Here is a 22,485-nt window from a genome sequence, read left to right as displayed (position 1 = left end):
ACGATGTAACTAGTCTTTATAACCTATTTTCAAAAAAAAAAGTTTTCGATAAATCTATAAAGCATATGGAAATTCCAGAGTTGTAGAGAATTTCAAACCGTGACAATGTAAAACTTTTTCGCAGTTTTTGTTAATTTTTTACAATAAACAATTCTATTTTTCAAAAACCTTCTATATAACAAATGTGGGTAATTAAATTCTCTACATATTTCTATTTAGCCATTTTTTAGGGAAAATGCAAAATAAGCTTGAAAATCGCAAAAAACAAAATAAATCGAAGATGGCGGAATGTTGCCGAATGAAATTTAGGGGCAAGTCCATGATCTACGTGTCAAATAGAAGTAAACTGCATAAAAAAATTGCTGTTGCAATTTTTTTAAGAAAAAGTCTAATTTTACTGGGCTAAATTGTCGCTTACGATACAATCGTAAAAAGGGCGCGATTTTTTTCATTATGGCGTCCTAGATTGCCTAAATCTCATACTGTGCACCGCATGACGTAGACATTGCTTCCCTCTCTCTATCAAGAGCAAACTTGATATGTTTCTACGCACTTCTACGCTACGCTACGAACACGTTCGTGGGTAACCGCGCTATTAATTTCTTCATGATCCGATCTAAACCAAATCAGTATGTGACCACCTCTGAGGTACCACCTTTCCTTTAAAAATAGAATTTTAGAAATCGGGTAACGTTGTTCAAAGTTATGCGGTAACATACATAAAAAAAATATTCCGATGAACTAATAACCTCCTCCTTTTTATGAGGTCGGTTAATAACAGGCTTTGTTATTGACAGGGCCGTCGAGAGCTGAACCGGGCCCCGGTGCATGTCGATTTCATGGGCGTCCTTCAAAAATAAACTCGATTCAGCCCCTCCTAGAACTTGGGTTGTAACGACCATATTATTATCAGTATATAAATTATATAAAATACGTACACATTTCAAAATCATTACTTAATAATCTAATAAATTTTCATTTTCGTCTTACAGATAAAATGTACAGTTTAACAGAGAAACAGCGCTATGATGGCTGGTATAATAACTTAGCGCATCCAGATTGGGGATCTGTGGGTGAGTACAAACGTACAATCAGACACTTTAGTATTCATTCTGTAGCTTAAAAACATGCAGGCAGTGCACGTTTAGCAGTTGATAAGCGTTTTACATTTGCATTCGAGCAACTACCCAGCAAAAACTTTTCTTTTTTTTGGTAAGCGCTTACTATTTGTATCGATGGAGTAGAGCGTTTCAATACGCCTCAAGACAGAATCTTTCGCTTTCTAGCATTTTTAAAATTCCACGCTTACCTCTTATGATATGACTAGGTTAAAGTAATGTGTGTGAATCTGTGAATGCGTGGAATGTGTTGCTCACTCATTCTTTCCATACAAAAAAACTGTTGAACAAATTGCGCGAACAAAAAATTGCCAAAAATCAACGGTTAGTCCAAGCTTCTTCCAACTTGCACATTTGATTATACTAAAATTGAATGGTATACTCAAATAACTGTAGAAAATCTGATTAAAATGTTTCAAAATGTGATGGACATTTATTCAAATTCGTCCAATATTATGAATGTTCTACAAATTTTGATTTACATGCGTTTTTTAAATAGTAAGTTATATTTATTTTCATAAAAAAATAATAAACATTTTTCAATTTATTTTGCTCTTTGTTTTGTGCAGCTATATGCAGTTAATGAAACCTTTCATATTACATACCCAGCAAAAATTTGATACTTTAGTAAGCGCTTACTTTTTGTAGCGATGGAGTTACGCATTACAATACGCCTCAAGACAAAGATTTTCACTTTCTCGTTTACCCATTTTTAAATTTTCTCTCTTACCTCCAATGACTTCCCAGGTTAAAGTAATGTGTTCTGTAAACTAGAGGGTATGTGTGAATATCAACGTTAAGTCCTAGTTACTTAAAATTTGCACTTTGATTTGAATAGGTTACAAAACTGCATACTCAGAATGTGTTTAAGAAATCTAATTAAAAAGCTCAACATTTTTATGAAACTTTGTCGAATTTTGCTAAATTTTGTACGAAATTTCAAATTCTGACTTACATGGTGTTTGTTAGAAAACGAATCACACTTTCATAAAAGGGAATAAACATTAAATGCTAATCGAAAAGCTAATAGCCAAAGAAAGCTAAAATGTCTCTTCCCTATTTATATTTTCGCCACTCTATCTACAGCTTATGTTTTTCATATCCACGATTTTTTGAGGGTATAAGTATTATTTTATATAATTTCATATATTATTAATAAGGATGCTGGCTATGTTTATGGCTCACTTACATTTATTCCATGTCCTATGTGATAACGGAAGTGCTGCCTCGTTTGTACGAAAAATTGTTTTCGGGCCAGAGTAAAGGGAGAGTCTCAATAAATCAATAAAGAAAACATTGAAAATCGGGATTTAATCGGTACAAATATGAAAAATTGGGGCACTTATACGTGCCGACTTTTAAAAAATATTCAGCGGGACAATTTTCTTAAAATCGGTACTGTCCCGCCAAAATCGGTACGAATGGTCACCGTAGATATTGCTAAATACACGGTGTATGTGATCTGATTTGCACATTCGTGTGGAACGTGGCTCGTATGCAATACAAATGGATGATCGCTCACTAATCGCGAGTTAAATTTTCCATCACTGGGCGGGCGCCTAATGGGCTTTTGATTAACTTACGCCAAGCACGTTAGAAACGAAACCGTGGTTTATAGGATTAAGTTTTCGCTTTATCTGTTTTTCCAAACATATGCCTTTTCTTGCGCTAAATGTCAGATGTTGTTCTACACTGCAATGTTCTACACTTTTAGTGCACTCATCGAACATACCTTTTATTTCGCATCTACATCCTTCTGCATATTCCAAACGAGTACTAACAATAAATATGGGCAGATCCCACCGTTGCAGACGTTTCTTTTAATTTTGTCGTTGACAAAAAAAATACAAGTTAAAAAATATATTTGGTATAAGAGAAGGTTTAAAACTGTACTTGTGACCACTGTTGCCAACTTGGTGCTTTTCGCACTAAATTTAGTGCTTTTATTTATTGAAAACGCGAAGGTTTTTGAGTTTGGTGCTTGGTGCGTTTTCTGGTGCATTTTTTTAGTTAGACCAAATCTGTAAATCTTAAAAAAAACGAAGCTAAATTAATAGCAATTGCAAATATTTTAGCAACTTTACAAAAATGGAAACAATATCAATGACAATCGTAAGCGAGCGCATCTTTGCCAACAAATTTTTTACACAAACCGATTTTTCCCACTATGCGCTCAAATAAGGCACATTAAAAAGCGAAATCAAATTTCGTTATGTTTCAGGTGTCAAGCAGTCGAAAAGAAAAGTTCTTCATGTTCCTTTAGTTAACGAGATCATGAGAGACTGAAGTGTAGATTTAAACTACCAGATAGTTCATGAAACTTCCGTTTTTGTTTTTGCCTTCATTTGACAGGAATACTAAAAAAAATTATGCAAAACGAAGAAAAATTTAACATATATACAGTCGAAAAAATTTTTAAATTTTTTTTTAATCTAAGCGAAGCGGCAACGCTGGACACAGCTGCAAATTACAAAATAAGAACAAGAATGTTATCGTCGCTTGGACGAAAATATTTGCATTTATAGAAAACAGAAAAAAACTCGACCGTCGAGCAAGAAACATTGATTTTTATTAATTTAAATCAGCATCCCTACAAAAAAATTTATATGCATATAAGGTCCGATAAAAATTTGGTGCTTTTTTCGAGAAAAAACGCGATTTTTCTTGGGTTTTAGGGCTTTTTGAAATTCGAAACTTGGCAACACTGCTTGTGACAATAAAACAGTGAACATTTTCATTTAAATTAATGGCGGTGTATTTACCCGGAGAATAAAATCTATGAGAATACATTTCGTGTGTTCGTTCCAAATTGTGTCTCAAAATGTAGGCGTCTACATTTACTAACCGTGGTGTTGTTGTTTCCCATAGAAAATGGGAAAATGATACCGTATACATTTTGTCACACTTAGGGCCAACTTCTCAATGTCTGGTTAACACTAACTAAAGGTTAAATATCGTTACCGACGTCATCGACTCCCTGTTGTATGTTATGGAGTGGATCACGTCGATAACGATGTTTAACCTGCAGTTATTGTTAACTAGACATTGAGAAACTGGCCCATAAGGGCAGCAAGGTTGCTTTATGGCAGCACCGATGGAGAATCTACAGGTGAAGTAATAAAACACCTTTCTTGCTCTATTTTGTCTTATTACTACACCTGATATTATTTCACCATGGATTTAATGCTTAAACCTATTCAGAGCTTTATTTCAAGAAATAAGATCGGTAAATCATATTTCTCAAATCAATCAAAGTGTAAAAGTGATGTATGTTTTTCTATGTCAAAAATGTGAGAACTAGAATTACATATACATATACATTTTTCCGTTTTTAGATGACTTTTTCTCGGATTTATATAAATATCTTCCACGATGGTATCCGAATACTTCATATTTGGAATGCTCTAAAAGTTGGCCTTGTGGTTCCAAAGGGCCACTACATTTCCAAGGTTGAATTTCACTCGCTCTTTCACTTTATGTGTGTTTTTTTTCTTTACTGATGCAGCCGTATTCACGTAAACTTACGTGTCTTTTTTTGGCTGGAGCATACCGTCACAGAGACTTTTGATTCCTGATGAAACATTCTAAATTTTTCAGGAGCATTGATTGCAGCCAGGCTATCAGAGTTGTAGGATACCTCCTTTACCTTGATCTTTATATCTACTGCTTCTTTAAGGGCAGCCACTTGTTCCCGATGCCCATACAATTTGTATGAAGCATCCCACAATAATGCGGCGCGAGCGCTGCGCAAATGGAATTTTCGTTTTTGATAGGAAGAGAGAGGAGGAAAAAGTAAAAGAAGAAATGAAAATAAAAAGAGTGGAAATGAGAAAAGGCCAAAAGTTACGCCGTGCTTATTTAGGTACAATGCGCGCTACCACTCGTTGGCGTTGGAAAACGCAACACTTAGCGCTCCAATTTAGTTATCCAATCTCTATTGTTATTTTTTTTCAAAATTTTAATATCAACTTTCCTTTCATAATAATTTTTCAGATAGCCACTTGGTGCGAAAAGCGCCACCTTCATATTCCGACGGAGTCTATGCCATGGCAGGTTCAAATCGCCCATCTACCCGACGGCTTAGTCGATTATTTATGGGCGGCCGGGATGGCTTAGCGTCCAAACACAATCGCACTGCATTCCTGGCGTTTTTTGGTCAGGTCGTAGCCAATGAAATTGTAATGGCTTCCGAATCGGGTTGCCCAATTGAGATGCATCGCATAGAGATTGAAAAATGTGATGATATGTACGATCGTGAATGCCGAGGGGATCGATATATACCATTTCACCGCGCAGCTTACGACCGTGATACAGGGCAGAGCCCAAATGCGCCGCGAGAACAGGTAAACTGATATGAGCCCATTTACACATCGAGGGCTTATATTCAATACCCTCTATCTGCACTTTTCACAAAAGTAAGGTTCTGAAATAAAAATCCACTTAAGACTTAACTGTCATCGGTGATATTAATGCTGACCTTTTATAACGCTATACAGAAGAATTTACTATAAAATTGCAAAGTCAGAATTAACATCAGTCCCAGATCGGTTCTAACATCAAAAAGTAGTTTTTGTGAATATTGCAGATAGAGAGTAATGAATATAAGCCCTCGATATGTATATATTCAATTATGAATACATGCATGCAAACTAAGTATGTAAGCATTTGCAATTCCAACTTTTTATAACTATGCCTGATTATCCTAAATAATTCTCTATTCTTCTCAGATAAATCAAATGACTGCTTGGATTGATGGCAGTTTCATTTACAGCACCTCAGAGGCATGGCTTAATGCTATGCGGTCGTTTCATAATGGCACACTACTGACGGAAAAAGGTGGCAAAATGCCTATCAAAAACACAATGCGCGTGCCGCTCTTCAACAATCCGGCGCCTAATGTGATGAAGATGCTAAGTCCTGAGCGGCTTTTTTGTAGGTTATTCTCTATTTTTTTCTTTTAAACTAAAAATACTCACTCATTTTTGGTCCTGTTTTTTTTATTTCTCAGTACTTGGGGACCCACGTACGAATCAAAATCCCGCTGTACTCTCTTTCGCCATACTGTTTCTACGTTGGCACAATACGCTTGCGCAGCGGATTAAACGCGCCCATTCCGACTGGAGTGATGAAGATATCTTTCAGCGTGCACGTCATATGGTGATCGCAAGCTTACAGAACATTATTATGTATGAATACTTGCCTGCTTTTTTGGGCTCCGGAATGAGTTCATATACAGGTTACAAACAGCAGATACACCCTGGCATTGGACACGTCTTTCAGGCTGCAGCTTTTCGTTTCGGACATACAATGATACCACCTGGGATCTATCGCCGAGATGCCAAGTGCAATTATAAAAAGACGCCCATGGGTTATCCGGCGATACGTTTGTGCTCCACTTGGTGGGACTCCAGCGTAAGATTACTTTTTATAATAGTAAAATATTTAAATTGAGTTTAATTGTTTTCTTTTTCTCAGGATTTTTTCACAGATACCACAGTCGAGGAGGTGCTACTTGGTATGGCTTCGCAAATTGCTGAGCGCGAGGACCCTGTGTTGTGCACAGATGTTCGCGATAAGCTGTTCGGTCCCATGGAGTTTACACGACGTGACTTAGGTGCTTTAAATATTATGCGCGGCCGTGATAATGGCCTACCGGACTACAACACAGCGCGCGAGGCTTTCGGGCTAATGCGTCGCAATGATTGGAGGGAAATTAATCCGCAACTGTTTGAGAAAAATCCAGATTTGTTAAAGTGAGTGTTTGAAACTTTTAGTTAAGTTGTATCCTTTAGTCATGTTAGAACTAGGGTGTGTTTGACTGTTTAGATTGGTATTAAAAATAAACCGCTCAGCTTCAGCAAGAATCTTTATACACTAAATGGGTGTTAATCTGCCTTTTAGGTTGAAAGGTAGATCTTTGTTTAGCTAAAAAACATATTCCTGTAAAACAGATATTAAAATGACTTGTACGATTTCCGACCATAACGAGAAAATACATTAATTCAACCCCCAAATCTTTCAGAATGCTGATTTCCGCCTACAACAATCGTCTCGACGATGTCGACGTCTATGTTGGCGGCATGCTCGAATCGTACGGCCAGCCAGGCGAGTTATTCACTATCGTAATAAAGGAACAATTCGAGCGTTTGCGTGATGCCGACCGGTTTTGGTTCGAAAATGAACGAAACGGAATTTTCACTCAAGAAGAAATCGAGGAATTGCGAGGTATAACCATGTGGGACGTCATAGTTAATAGCACAGACATAAACGAGTCCGATATACAAAAAGATGTATTTATGTGGCGCGAGAGCGATCCTTGTCCACAGCCCATGCAGCTGAATGCTTCTGAGTTAGAACCTTGTCAATACCTTGAAGGCTATGATTACTTTTCCGGCTCGGAATTGATGTTTATTTACGCTTGCGTATTTCTCGGGTTTGTACCCATACTTTGCGCTGGCGCTGGTTACTGTGTAGTAAAGTTGCAGAATAGCAAGCGACGCAAGCTAAAGATACGCCAAGAAGCCTTGCGTTCTACGCAAAATAAAGGTTCAGTTGATAAGATGTTGGCGCGCGAGTGGTTGCATGCGAACCACAAACGATTGGTGACTGTAAAGTTTGGTCCTGAGGCCGCTATCTACACAGTGGATAGAAAAGGGGAGAAGTTACGTACTTTCAGTTTGAAGAACGTGGAAGTGGTTACAGTAGAAGAATCATCAACAAATCACATTAAAAAAAAACCGTACATATTACTTCGCGTTCCCAACGATCACGATTTGGTGCTAGAACTGGAGTCTTATGGTGCGAGACGTAAATTTGTCAAGAAGCTGGAAGACTTTCTCTTCCTACATAAAAGGGAAATGACTTTGGTGGAAGTGAACCGGGAGATTATGCTAGCGCGCGCTGAAACGCGTGAAAGACGGCAAAAGCGATTGGAGTACTTTTTCCGCGAAGCGTACGCACTAACATTTGGCTTGCGACCAGGTGAACGACGACGACGCTCCGATGCCTCGACTGATGGCGAGGTGATGACGGTTATGCGCACCAGTTTGTCGAAGGCGGAGTTCGCGGCGGCATTAGGCATGAAACCGAATGACATGTTCGTACGCAAAATGTTTAACATCGTTGATAAGGACCAAGATGGGCGCATAAGTTTTCAGGAGTTCCTAGAGACAGTGGTGTTGTTTTCGCGCGGCAAGACGGACGATAAGCTCCGTATTATCTTTGATATGTGCGACAACGATCGCAATGGTGTGATCGATAAGGGGGAATTGAGTGAAATGATGCGCTCGCTGGTTGAGATGGCACGCACCACCAGCTTGGGTGATGACCAGGTTACCGAGCTGATTGATGGTATGTTCCAAGACGTCGGACTGGAACATAAAAATCACTTGACCTATCAGGATTTCAAGTTAATGATGAAGGAGTATAAGGGTGACTTTGTTGCCATCGGTTTGGATTGTAAAGGTGCCAAACAGAACTTCCTAGACACTTCAACCAATGTGGCGCGAATGACATCGTTCAACATCGAGCCGATGCAGGAAAAGCCAAGACATTGGATACAAGAGAAGTGGGACAACTACATAACCTTTTTAGAAGAGAACAGGCAGAATATATTTTATTTATTTCTTTTCTACGTCGTTACGATTGTGTTGTTCGTGGAGCGTTTCATACGTGAGTATATAAAGATTGGTACGTATTGTAGCGACTTTCTAATGAATTTTAATCCTTACAGATTACTCCTTCATGGCTGAGCACACTGATCTGCGACACATTATGGGCGTCGGCATTGCCATAACGCGTGGCTCTGCGGCTTCGCTGTCGTTCTGCTACTCTCTACTGCTGCTCACAATGTCTAGGTAAGAATTGAGACACGTCTATATAACACAGTAAGTTCGAGTTTTAAGGACTTTTTGCTTCTTTTTAGAAACCTCATTACCAAACTGAAGGAATTCCCCATACAGCAGTACATTCCGCTCGATGCGCACATACAGTTCCATAAAATCGCTGCTTGCACTGCGCTTTTCTTCTCGGTGCTGCACACCATTGGCCATATAGTTAATTTTTATCATGTCTCCACGCAATCTCACGAGAACTTACGTTGCCTCACGCGTGAGGTACATTTCGCCTCCGACTACAAGCCGGATATCACCTTTTGGCTCTTCCAGACTATTACAGGTAAGTTTTCACATATGTTTGTGCGCATATGAAAAATTACTCATGTATCCCATTATTATTCCATCAATCATGTAGGCACTACTGGCGTACTGCTATTTATTGTGATGTGTATCATTTTCGTCTTCGCCCATCCAACTGTACGTAAGAAGGCCTACAAATTTTTCTGGAACACTCATCAACTGTATGTAGGACTGTACTTGCTTTCACTGATCCACGGCTTGGCGCGTATCACGGGTCCTCCGCGCTTCTGGATGTTCTTCATGGGTCCTGGGATTATTTACACGCTTGATAAGATTGTCTCGCTGCGCACCAAGTATATGGCGCTGGATGTTATCGAGACTGATTTGCTGCCTTCAGACGTTATCAAAATCAAGTTCTATCGTCCACCTAATCTTAAGTATCTCTCGGGACAGTGGGTACGTTTGTCTTGTACCGCATTTCGGCCGCACGAGATGCACAGTTTCACGTTAACTTCGGCGCCTCATGAAAATTTCCTTAGTTGTCACATAAAGGCACAAGGTCCTTGGACTTGGAAATTGCGCAATTACTTTGATCCTTGCAACTACAATCCGGAGGATCAACCGAAAATACGCATTGAGGGCCCCTTTGGTGGCGGAAACCAGGACTGGTATAAATTCGAGGTGGCGGTAATGGTAGGTGGTGGCATTGGTGTCACGCCCTACGCATCCATGCTGAATGATCTTGTGTTTGGCACCAGCACGAATCGATATTCGGGTGTGGCATGCAAGAAGGTATATTTCCTCTGGATTTGTCCTTCTCACAAACATTTCGAATGGTTCATTGACGTATTGCGCGACGTGGAAAAGAAAGATGTCACAAATGTGTTAGAGATACATATTTTCATAACACAATTTTTCCATAAGTTCGATCTGAGGACCACCATGCTGGTAAGTTGGCGGACGTTGATCAAAGATTTTAATGAGTATTTCATTAATTTTTATGTGTATGTATATATATATTTTTTTCAGTACATTTGCGAAAATCACTTCCAACGTTTATCAAAAACGTCAATTTTCACGGGTCTTAAGGCAGTTAATCATTTCGGTCGACCTGATATGTCAAGTTTTTTAAAATTCGTGCAGAAAAAGCATTCATATGTAAGTATACTTTCATGAGAGCAATTTGGAATTAGGAAAGTTCTTTAGTTAGCGATTTAATTAGCGACGATAAACTTTAACTAAAGTGTGTGGTAACTTTTTACTAATAATTTTGACAAATATTATTCAGTATCTTATTTTCTAAACAAGACTAGTTCTGTTTTAGAGGGGTTAATAGGGATACAACATCACTCAAAAAAACATTGATGTTTGAACATCAAGAGCAAAACCTCAGATGTCGAAAGTATCGATGTTTATGAACGATGCATCAATGTTTTTAATAAATTATTGGTTAGTTTAATTTTTAGTATAATAATAAATAGATCAGATCTAAATATATAACAATTCAATTTATATGTCAAAGGTCAAAAACAATTATTTATATACATATGTACATATATGTTTGTCTGCCGGAGTATTGTTGCCCCAGCCTATGAAGACAACCGTTAATTTGTGACTAAGTTTGCCACGATTGGCAAGCAGAGCATAGCGTTGTTGTATAGGCACGGAAACGTTATACACATGTTTGTGGTTTCCCAATGTCACGTCCCATGCTATTATCCGTCTCAGATTCGTCAGAGGATTGATTGATTGTAACTGAAACATACCAGGATAGATATGAATTGCTAAAGATAATAGTGAAAATGCATATCCACTTAATGGACCTTTGCCCGTGAAAAACGTTGCAACTTTGAACGTTGCGTCTTGTATTCTGTCAGCTGTAGCAGTGTTGCCACAAACTCAAGGCATGCATAATTTTGGTAGTGTAGAATTACTGACGCAAATGGCATACAGATGGCGGTAGCGTATGGTGCCCACACTCACCGACGGAAATGTACGTTAACGTGTCAGCTTACACGATCAATCTTATGAGAGCACCATGCAAATGAAATCTCACCATCGTGTACGTGCGACGGTTACGCGTGACGTGTACTGCTTCTCTCTCTCTCTATCAGCAGTAAATTTTATTTTGCTACGTCAAACAGACACGACATACGTACACGTCGGTGAATGTGGACACCTTTAATCCAACTACGGCCATCAATCTGTGGTTTAGAGAAACGTAAATTGGTAAAACGTAATTGGTAAATGTATAACTGGGTGTTTACATGAAGCGATTTCACAGACGAATAGTTGAATTAAAAGTTGGGTTCTGACCAACTTCATTTAACGCTATTTGTTGAATGAGCCCAGGCGATTGTTGCTTTTAACTAAGCCAGCAAGTTTCATTTTACCAAAAACATCGACGTCGGAACATCGTGCATCAATGAACGATGTATCGATGTTTTGGGGTCTGAACATCTATGTTAAAATATCGATGTTTATGAACGATACATCGATGTTTGGAAACGTCGGTGTTGGAATTGCATCCCTAGGGGTTAACCGCTTCCATCCTGTCTTACACACCTAATACTACTTCGTTGATTATCGTATCGCAAAAGATAATTTTTCTGATTGAAGTTGTCGGCTTGTGCGACAAACTTTGTTCTCTTGTGAATTAAAAGGATTCATTCCTTGAATTTTAGAGATTTCTAAATAGTATTTCAGCGAGCGCAATAGCAAAAGATCTGTCGAGTTACAGTTACTCCCATCATGAACTCTTGCTCCATGAAGACGTAAAGCTGACGCATGAGGCTTTTATCTCACCAAATTACGAACGGGCAATTGAAAAAGGTCAAACTTCTGTCAATCGAGAATAGATTTAGATAAATTCATATTATTTTACATCTCATGTAACAACCCGGGTGAGCTTACCCATCTATGCCGATACAAAATCTTTTTTATTGGCCAACGCCAAAAAACTCGGCATTGTCATCTCTTCTTTGCGAAGTTCGGGCAATTATTCATAAATATGTACCAAGACTTGATTCTTCCACTATGCTCGTGAGCGTCTAGATTTTGCGTAGAACCCGATTTGAACTTGGTTAATAAATTCCAAAATTTAAGCGGATAAAGTGGTGAAGTTTTTCTTCAAATTGTAACCAAGCAGTTTTACGTAACCTAAATTAGAGTTTGAAAACAAACGAAATGAATCGTATTGTTTCGTTTCACTCATTATAGAGAGAAAAACACAATCGAAACCCAAACAAAGAAAACAGGAACCATACCTATTATAAGAGAAAAGACTAAAAATCAATCAATAATAATTATATTATGATAAAAATTCTTCGAGTCATCTATAATTACACAGGTCTACAAAAAAATTGATGAAAGTTTCCTTTGACCAAACCTAGTCTGTTTTTGGGGTCGCTGAACACGAATCTGAAGTCCGTTTTTTATAACCTCAAAAAACACTCGGATTTTACGTAACAGGGAAAATCCGAGGTGTTTTTTGAGGTTAGGAAAAAATATAGAAGTGATGAAGCAAAACGGACTTCAGATTCGTGTTCAGCGACCCCAAACACATATGATAGACTAGGTTTGGTCAAAGGAACCTTTCATCGATTTTTTTTGTGGACCTCTTTTATTGTTCAAGGACTTATATTATAAAAGGCCTTTCATAATAATTACACTGGATCACACATTATAGTTTGATTTTTGTTCTCCAGACGCCACTACCCAATTTCTATGTAGAATTGCTTGGTGATTCCGAAAATCGAGTTAATTTCTTTTCTATGGATACGTTTTCGAGATATTTGCCATTTACCGTTATTCAGCTTAAAGCAAACATTGGTTCCTTTTAATCACGTATATCCTACGAACCAATTTAAAAATCGTATATCTATATAAAATACGGCAAATGAAAGCTAAAAAAATTCTCCATAAACCATGCATACACCACTTTCCGATAGGACTGATTCTGTCTGACGAAAAATTAATCATTCCAGTTTTTTTTTATTTTTTAATGAAAAAATTAAAAAAGTCAAACTTTAACAGAAGAAAAATTAAAATAGTAACAGGTTCTGTGCAAAATTTTTGCATTTGTAAAAAAAAGGTCAAGTTACTGATGAAGAACATCGATGGATAAATACGAAACAGTGAGTGGTCAAATGAAAATGCGCAAAGATTTTTTGTATGAAATATCAACAGAAAAGCGAGTTACTCAGGTGTACGTAGCGTATGAGTAACTTTCTTTTTTTCACTTTTTTCATACAAAAAATCTTGTGTATTTTCATTTGACCACTCATTATTTCTTATTTATCCATCGATTTTCTTCCTTAGTAATTTGATTTTTTTTAACAGAACAAGCTTTAGTACAAATGCAAAGATTTGGCACAGAACCTGTTATTTTTTAAATTTTTCTTCTGTTAAAGATTGATTTTTTTCATTTTTTCATTAAAAAGTAATAAAAGCTGGAATGATTAATTAATTTGTCAGAAACTATAAGCCCTATCGGAAAGTGAAGTATATACGGTTTATGGAGAATTTCATTAGCTTTAATTTGCCGTATTTTGTATTAAGATTTTTAAATTGTTTCGTAAGATATACGTGATTAAACTGAACCAATTTTTGCTTTAAGCTGAATAACGGTAAATTGAACATATCTCGAAAACGTATCCATAGAAAAAAAAATATTAACTCCATTTTCGGAATCACCGAGCAATTCGACATAGGAATTGGATAGTGGCATCCATAGCACATTTTTGCTGTAAACCAGTGTTATCAGAGAGATAAATTTTTTTAAGTCTTCAAAGACTTTTATTTTAAAACTTATATTATAAATGTTTTCTCATAATAACTATGATATAGATAAATATTTTTAAGTCTTCAAAGACTTATATTAAAAAAGTCTTGTCATAATAATTTTAATTGTGATAAATATTAAGTTTTCAAATACTTCAAGTTTGGGACCTATATTATATAAGTCTATTCATAATATTTGAGTGTGAAAAAAGTCTTAAAAGACGGGGCTTGTTCAGGACCATTCAGGGATTAGTTGGGGACCAGTTCGGAGCTAGTTGGGGACCATCTGGGACTAGTTGGAGAGCAGTTTGGGGCCAGATGGGGCTTATTTTGGGCCCAGTTGAGGACCATATATGTATATAATATAGTCATAAACTAGGCCCTAACTGGTCCCAAAGTACTCCCCAACAAGTTATATCTAAACGATAATTATTATGAAAAATATTTATAATATAAGTCTTAAAATAAAAGCCTTTGAAAACATAAAAATATATATCTCTCTGATAATTGTTATGAAAGGACTTTGATAATATAAGTCCTTGAACAATAATTATAGATGACTCGAAAAATTTGAAGACTCAGGAATATTTATCTCGCTGATAATTACTATGAAAAGACTTTTATTATATAATTCTTAAAATAATAGTTATCGATGACTTAAAAAATATTTTCTCACATATAATTATTATCAAAAGACTTTTAAAATTCGTACGAAAATTTTTATGACTTTTTTAAAACTCCACCATGAAATAATTATCATTCTGAGTCTCTGAAGAAAACTCTATTTCTATTGGATTTTGTTCTTGTTCTGCTTTTGTGCGCGTGTGCAAACGAAACAAAAGCATAAAGCGCGCATCTGGGTGAGTAAAATTCGCTGGAATGATTCGGAAACGTTGCTTGGCGATTTTCTCATTACAAGCGACTAATATTTTCAGTACTTACGAGTATGTGCATATGATTTTCAAATATCATATTTACAAAGAATGAAATGGACAAGCCGGTTCCTGCATGATTTCTATGATATTTGGTTTTGCAATTACTCTCATTTTTGCGTTTGGTACCTATACATATGTAAATATCGCACACCTAGATCTAAAGTGGGATAACTCAAAATCAAGAGAGGGAATTACGCTCTTCATGTGTAAGAAAACGAAGCTCCTCAAGGACCGAAACAGAAATCATTTTATTTGCACTCTTTTGCTTTGCAAAGGTTCTGGTTTTAGTTTTTTCATGTACAAAACGATTCAGATTGATTGTGACCTAAATATACAACAGCAAAACCCTAACCTCATGACCATCTTATAACACCACACACACAGTAGAGAAATTTCGCTCTCAATTAAGTTTACACGGTAGAGCAACTGCAGGAAGTATTCACTCTAGCTAGAGACAAAATAGAGAGATCTCAACATTTCTCTATCACGTACCCTACAAGCTTTTTACACGTTCTATCTCGAATCGTTGACAATGCTTATTGTATGTATCTATGTATACCAGAATCACGATGTAGAAAATAAAGGAGGCACCATCCGCAGACCACTAACCCTTCGTCGATTTGACAACATTAACCTATTCGATGACGTCATAAAATACTTCTTCGCACTAGGGCTAAAAATTAAATTCTCAAATTGTACTTTTTTACCGAAATATATAAATATGTATTTTTTTGTGTATAAATTTTTGATAGTGGGTTGTCAACCTCTCTCTTCGGTACTTTTGGACTCACATCAAGCAATTTTTTCTATTCAAAATTTCTTTGAAAGGAATTTCTCCGAGCAATCCAGCCAAAACCATATTTGTGAACACGCCTTCTGTTTAACCAATGTTTATGCCCCTTTGTAAAAGAGGGAGGCTATTAGAAAAGCAATTGAAATTTCTATGAAAATAAGAGAAAATGTCCCAATAAATTGTTTGGTTATGTGCTAAATGTACCTAAAATAGTGTGCTTATACCGAATATACGATTTAATGTGGTACAAACAGTGATGAAATTCATTGTTAAGACTTTACCATACGTCGCCGTAGAGCAAAAACTCTATTTAGCTTGCCAAATAGAGCGTAGAGTTATCGTAGAGTTTTCGATCTAGTTGCGATGGACTGTGTGCACGGCATAAAAATCTCGCTAAATAACTCTCACGTAGACTGTGAAGGTGAGTCTCTGGTAGAGCTCTATTGTGGGTTTACACGTCTCTAGCGAGATTTTTGTCTCGCATTTTTTCTCTACCGTGAACACTTAGCATAACAACTTTACACAAAGAGCTATCAGTTGACCTCTCCGACAATACTTCACTTATTAGATTGAGTTGCCTGGCCTCCATGGCACAAAACAAATACTAGAGCTTTATTTCCAAATTTCTCCTTGACTTTTTATCAACATTTCTTAGTTTGTTACTAACCAGTATTTTTGTATGTATCTATGTACTACTTCATAATTTATTTCACTCTAGGTATCTAAAATTGGCGTTTTCTCATGTGGCCCGAGACCGCTAACGAAGAGCATAATGTCCGCCTGTGATGAGGTGAATAGAACGCGGAAACTTCCATATTTCATACATCATTTTGAGAATTTCGGTTAAAATATTTAGGTTTTAAGTTTTATAGGCACTTACGGCTCATCTCATTTACGAAAAGTAAAAAAGAAAAAAACTTCAACATTGGCGCAACACACGGCCTTAGCATTTAATCATAAGTCAAAAGCTCTAATTAGTTCTGAGTCAGAGCCTACATCTTCGCTTTTTAGGTAAATTCTTCCAACAACCGTCATCGGGTTTCGAAAAGAAGATAATCGGCCTTAACATGAGTTTAATTTTCGACCGAAATCGTTCACTAATCACTTTTGGCTTATGTATGTGTAAAAGGTGTGTAGGTCTAAAATTTAATTTTAAGTACTTAATACAAAACGAAGTTAGTCAAATTATCGATTTTACTATATTTCCATCAATATGAAAAGAAGTTGTATATCACATATAAATTTGTATATATGTATTTACTCTAGAGATATGAAGAACTGTATTAAATGTGTGTTTGTGTGTATTTACTTAACCACAAAATGTATACATATGTAAGTATTGGTACTCTTACTACTACTTCACGACAAACGATTATTGTAAAATGGCATTACGATTTGTTCTTTCAACTCAAATTTATTTATTGAATCTTATTTGTTATCATTTTGTAAAAAACTGAGGTAATTATTTATTATATAAACTCATTAAATGTATATAAAATAATACTTTAAATTTATCAAAGTTGTTTGCTTTTTAAGAATGTAAACCTTTTTAAATTTGCATTTATTTAATTAGGGCATTCACAAGATATTTTACTCCCGTCTGTAAATAGGCGCGTCAGACGCCAAACAACTGTCAAACATCCTCATGCCTGTGAAATTTATATGGAGCTTTCCACAATAACGCGACGCTAGCGCCAGTAAATGGAATTTTCATTTTTGACAGGGCGTTACGTGTTGAAGTTGGATGCAGAAGACGGAAACCAAGAGAAAGGATAAAAAACGCTTGGCGCTCCAATTTAGTTAAACGTCGTAATGTCTTAAGGTCGTAAAAATGTGTGCAATTGAAAATACGTACACAAATTTTACGACTTTACGAGGCTTAACACGTCTTGTGAATCCCCTAAATATGTAATTCTTCATTTGCAGCGAGAAAGCGAAAACATTAGGAAATAGTGTATTTTTTATACCCGAGCCCACTCACAATTGGATGAAGTAAGTTAACATTTAAAATTGGAAAATGGTAATAACAGTCCCATTCCCACACAACGGTATTTTTGAAAGAAAATAATGCCGAAAACTGCGATATGTACTTCGGTAACTATTGAAGCCAAATCACTCAAAAGACCTTACAACAATATCATATTCTAGGGAAATTTTGAATAATTGAGTTGTCATGGGGATGTGCGATTAATTAATTAATCGAACCCAATTAATTGCTTAATCAAAGAATAATTACTGTTGAACCTGAATAATTTCTGCTCTACATACATATTTCTTTTTTGATAAAAAAAAACCATACACGTTTTTTGCATTTCAAAAAGCTACATATATGTGTACGTAGGAAATAGCAACCTATGTATGTCGAAAGGCTGGCTTCAGTATAATGCAAATCTTGGCAAATAAACGCGCAAGAAATATTTCCGATATTGGCATGTCAATATTCTTATTAAGTCTCATCCAAAAATTCCTTGTTGTTTAAAGAATAAACGGAATGCCGCATTATACTAACGCCAGCTTCAAGACATAAGCTACTATTCCATACGAACACAGATATGTATTTACATTAGGGTGGCCCAACATTTTTTTCCTCCAGCCACCCCCTGATCTGAAGAATATCAAAAATAAGGAGACGCGAAGTTTTTATTTTGAAATCAATTAATATCACTGGTTTACAGCACTATCCAATTCCTATATAGAATTGCTCGCTGATTCCGAAAATCGAGTTTATTTTTTATTCTATGGTCAAGTTTTCGAGATATTTTCAAATTTACTGTTATTCAGATTAAAACAAAAAGTGGTTCCACCTAACCACGTATATCTTACGAACCAATTTAACAATCTTAATACGAAATACGGAAAATTAATGCTAACAAACTTCTTCGTAGACCGTATGCAGATCTCGTTTTGATAGGTCAAATAGTTTCTGACAAACTAATTATCCATTCCAGTTTTCTCTTTTATAAAAAAAAACTGAAAAAAGTAACTTTAACAGGAGAAAAGTTTAAAAGGTAACAGGTTCTGGTAAAATTTTTGCATTTGTACTAAAGCCTTTCTGTTATAAAAAAAAAAACAAAAAACAGTATTAAATGAAGAAAGTCGATGGATCTATAAAGAAGTAATGAGTGGTCGAATGAAAATGCGCAAAGATTTTTTGTATGAAATATGAGCAGAGAAGCGTGTTACTCAGGTGTACATGGAGTATGAATAACATTCTTTCCGGCTAATTTTTCATACAAAAAATCTTTGCGCATTTTCATTTGACCGCTCATTACTTCTTTATTTATCCATCGATTTTCTTCATTAGTAACTTGATTGTATTGTTTTGTAACAAAACAGGCTCTAGCACAAATGTAAAAATTTGACACAGAACCTGTTATTTTTTAAATGTTTCTCCTCTTATAGTTTGATTTTTTCATAAAGAAATAAAAAAAGCTGGAATGTCTAATCAATTTTTCAGAAACTATCAGTCCTATCGGAAAGTGATATATATGTTGCCGGCGAAACCCGATCTAAAAATATAAACAGAACCAATGCGAATTTCGTCGGTCGGAGCGATGCCGCCGGGTGATATTCGCCGCAGCATTTCGCCCAGTAAAACAGAACAGAAACGAAATTCGCATAAAATGAATGACAAACAAAAAATTTAAAAATACAAAATCGAAGAGATGTATCACCAAATTTTGCTATTCTGAGTCTTGTAGATAATTATCTGCTAGAAAAATGGGGAAACAAAGCTACTTTTCCACTGAGAGCTGATTTTGTGACCGGCGGCAGCGGCAAAATTAAAAATAAATCTATTCTTGCCGAATTTCGTTAGACGAACTTCGTCGTGGCTTTGGTTATGTGCAGTCTCATATACTGCAGTGTGTTTTAATTTTAGTTAGTTAGGCCAAACTAGTTCTACCAACATGCGATAGGATATACCGGTTTAGCCTAGGATACACTGATCTTTCCGAAGCCGGTTTGGACAAACCGGTTAAGTCTAGGCTGAACTAGATGATGCTGATATTAATGTACTTTCCAGTTTAAGTGCGGCCTATGTTGATTGTGGTTGCAGGAATGAGCTATGTTAAATAAGCCTTACCTCGGGTGAGGCCAATAATTGATTAAGGATCGTAGGGACAATCCATTGCTTTGCATGCATTTGACAAGTAGTAGATCGTACATATATGTATATTTTCTGTTCTTTTTATGAGTAGGAAATCTAATGATGTTCTTCAACGTGTGTTCTTTTAGACATTATCCCGGAAAAATAGTTTTAATGGAATTTTTACGGGCTGGCGGTTTCTTACAAAACTTGCAAGAAAATAGCAAAGTAGGGGTAATTGAGGGAGCGAAAATGACAGCTAAACTTGCAAGTCTTACTAGTATTGTTACTGGATAAATGTTTACTAGAAACTATTTGCTAGTAAGAAATACACCTGATAGCATGATGCTGGGTGTAATTTACACTAATAAAGGAATTGTTTGTGGGGCTGTTATAGTTCAAATGTACAGAAAAAAGTAAGTTGGGATGGGCCACACTGGAGAAGTGAGACTAAGGTTACATATCTAGCTTACATCTCTGTTTTAATCTTTTATATCCTTGCTTTTATCCTTCTCTTTATCTACATATTCCCATAGATGTGAGGTGTGATGACGTGATAAGATGCCATGTGATATAATGTGAAGTGACGTGATAGGATGTTATGTCATGCCAAATGATATCATATCATGTGAGGTTCTGTCATATGATGTCACAGCATATATATCGATAACAAAGTCGATAGTAACATCGATAACAAAACAGATAAAGATATGATAAAAAATTGGGAAAAAATTTTGATAGCAAAATCGAATATCGATAAAAATCAAAATCGATAACAAAATAAATAAAGATATCGATAACAAAATATATTAAAATATCATAACCAAATCGATAAAAACATCGATACCCAAATCGGTAAAAAAATATCGATAAAAATATCGATAATAAAATCGATAGCAATATCTGTAACAAAATCGATAAAAATATTGCTAACAAAATTGATAAAATGATCGATAACCAAATCAAGAGCAATGTCGATAAAAATACCGACATCAAAATCGATAAAAAAATCTGTTAAAATGTCGATATCAAAACCGATAAAAATATCGATAACAAAATTTCAAAATCAAAATCGATAACAATATAAATAAAGATATCGATAACAAAATATATTAAAATATCGATAACAAAATCGGTGAAAACATCGATACCCAAATCGGTAACAAATATCAATAACAAAATCGATAATAAAATCGATAAGAGTATCTATAGCTAAATTGATAAAAAGATTGCTAACAAAATCGATAAAAATTTCGATAACAAAATCCAATCCATATTTATGCAGTTCATACACCTCTCAAATACTTAAATTGTCCAAATAATTTTTTGGGGTGTATCTATTCATGGGTCATTCCATTGAAAAGAGGAAAACGACATAAATTTAAATATGCCCTAATTATCTCTATTTCAGTAGTAACCTCGTTTTAAATGACTACATTTCATGAACCTGTAGAAAAATATTAGAAAAATCAAAAGAAATTGTAATTTTTGTCTGTGAAAACTTTTATTTCATGCATAATTACTTTACAGCAGTCACAAGAAGATGACCCACCAGTCACAACTTTAAATATTTTTTAATATTTCTATGAAGATTATATAAACCTCATTCTTATTGAAAACGAATGCGTACACACATACATCGTCCCACTAGTCACATTCATTCAAATGATAGTTACATAAAACTAAGAAATCGTTTGGTATTTTTGTTGAAGCAATTTTATACATTAGTTATCGGTCTATGACAAAAAATATATTTCGCTCGACGACATAGTTAAAATTCACAATTGATAACATTCTGCCATAAAATGTCCCACTAGTCAAAATGGAATGGCCCGCATAATCAAAATTTAGTTGGTTTTTAAAGTTGGTATACGGACGGCAGATTTTGTTTAAAAAGGGGGCTTGAAATGGAAGAATAGGACCACCTGATTTCAAAGCTGCCGCCGTTTTTTTCTCTTGTCAAGGGTATATAAGTGCAAACGCAAGTAAAAATTGTGATTTTTGGTAATTTTTTAAAGACCTCTTTAGGAACCCATAGGATGCCTAGGCGGTCATATTTGCATTTTTGTTAAAAAGAATGCTTCCTAAGTCGCCTTCATCAAGTTTCATTGGTTAATTCTACCTGGTTTCCTTATAATAAAGAGTGCGGCTCTATACGAAAGCCCACCCAAAGTTAATTGGAGCTTTTTTGAAAGACAACCCATTAAAAATTATGTCCAAAAGCTTCAACTAACATTAAGTATCAATTTAATTTTATATAAATTTAATATAAATCCGCCCCTTTGAGTTTCAGTCAAAATCAAAATGTTAAATATGCAAAAATTACAAACTGAATGCACAGCACAAACCAAGACGTTTGTATTTAAGGTTGTGTTACTAGATCAGCTCATTTTGTGTCAAATTGAAATATTAGGTGTGTACTCGTATTGAGAGGGCAGAATTCTCCAGCAGCAAAAGTTCTGAGAATTTAGCAGCATTCGCTCTCAAAGGGACGAAATATCCACAGAAGTACGAGAACGCGAAATTTGCAAAATCTTTCAACCTTCGAAACACTTGCACAGTTGCCACTGGTGATTAATTTGGCGATTTATTTTCTGTTTGGTAAATTTTCCCCCGATTTGGCATTTTATACAAT

At 35.8% G+C, this 22,485-nt stretch overlaps 1 protein-coding gene across 1 annotated transcript; it reads left to right on the top strand.

Moving 5' to 3' along the window:
* Window positions 1-992: 992 nt before the first annotated feature.
* LOC118751672 (dual oxidase-like) lies at window positions 993-17,139 on the top strand (the record flags this gene model as incomplete). The annotated part of the gene is given in 11 exon segments (XM_036486484.1): window positions 993-1,073; window positions 5,112-5,461; window positions 5,846-6,050; window positions 6,127-6,530; window positions 6,594-6,871; window positions 7,141-8,789; window positions 8,851-8,974; window positions 9,043-9,293; window positions 9,369-10,201; window positions 10,283-10,411; window positions 16,482-17,139. Coding segments are annotated over 11 exon segments (4,433 nt in total), but the record flags the coding sequence as incomplete, so codon positions are not given.
* Between the last annotated feature and the right edge of the window lie 5,346 nt (window positions 17,140-22,485).

This window comes from Rhagoletis pomonella, unplaced genomic scaffold (genome assembly GCF_013731165.1).
Source record: "Rhagoletis pomonella isolate Grant_MI unplaced genomic scaffold, Rhpom_1.0 Rhpom_scaffold_00910, whole genome shotgun sequence".
Taxonomy (NCBI): domain Eukaryota; kingdom Metazoa; phylum Arthropoda; class Insecta; order Diptera; family Tephritidae; genus Rhagoletis; species Rhagoletis pomonella.
This window is presented reverse-complemented; position numbering and strand designations above follow the sequence as displayed.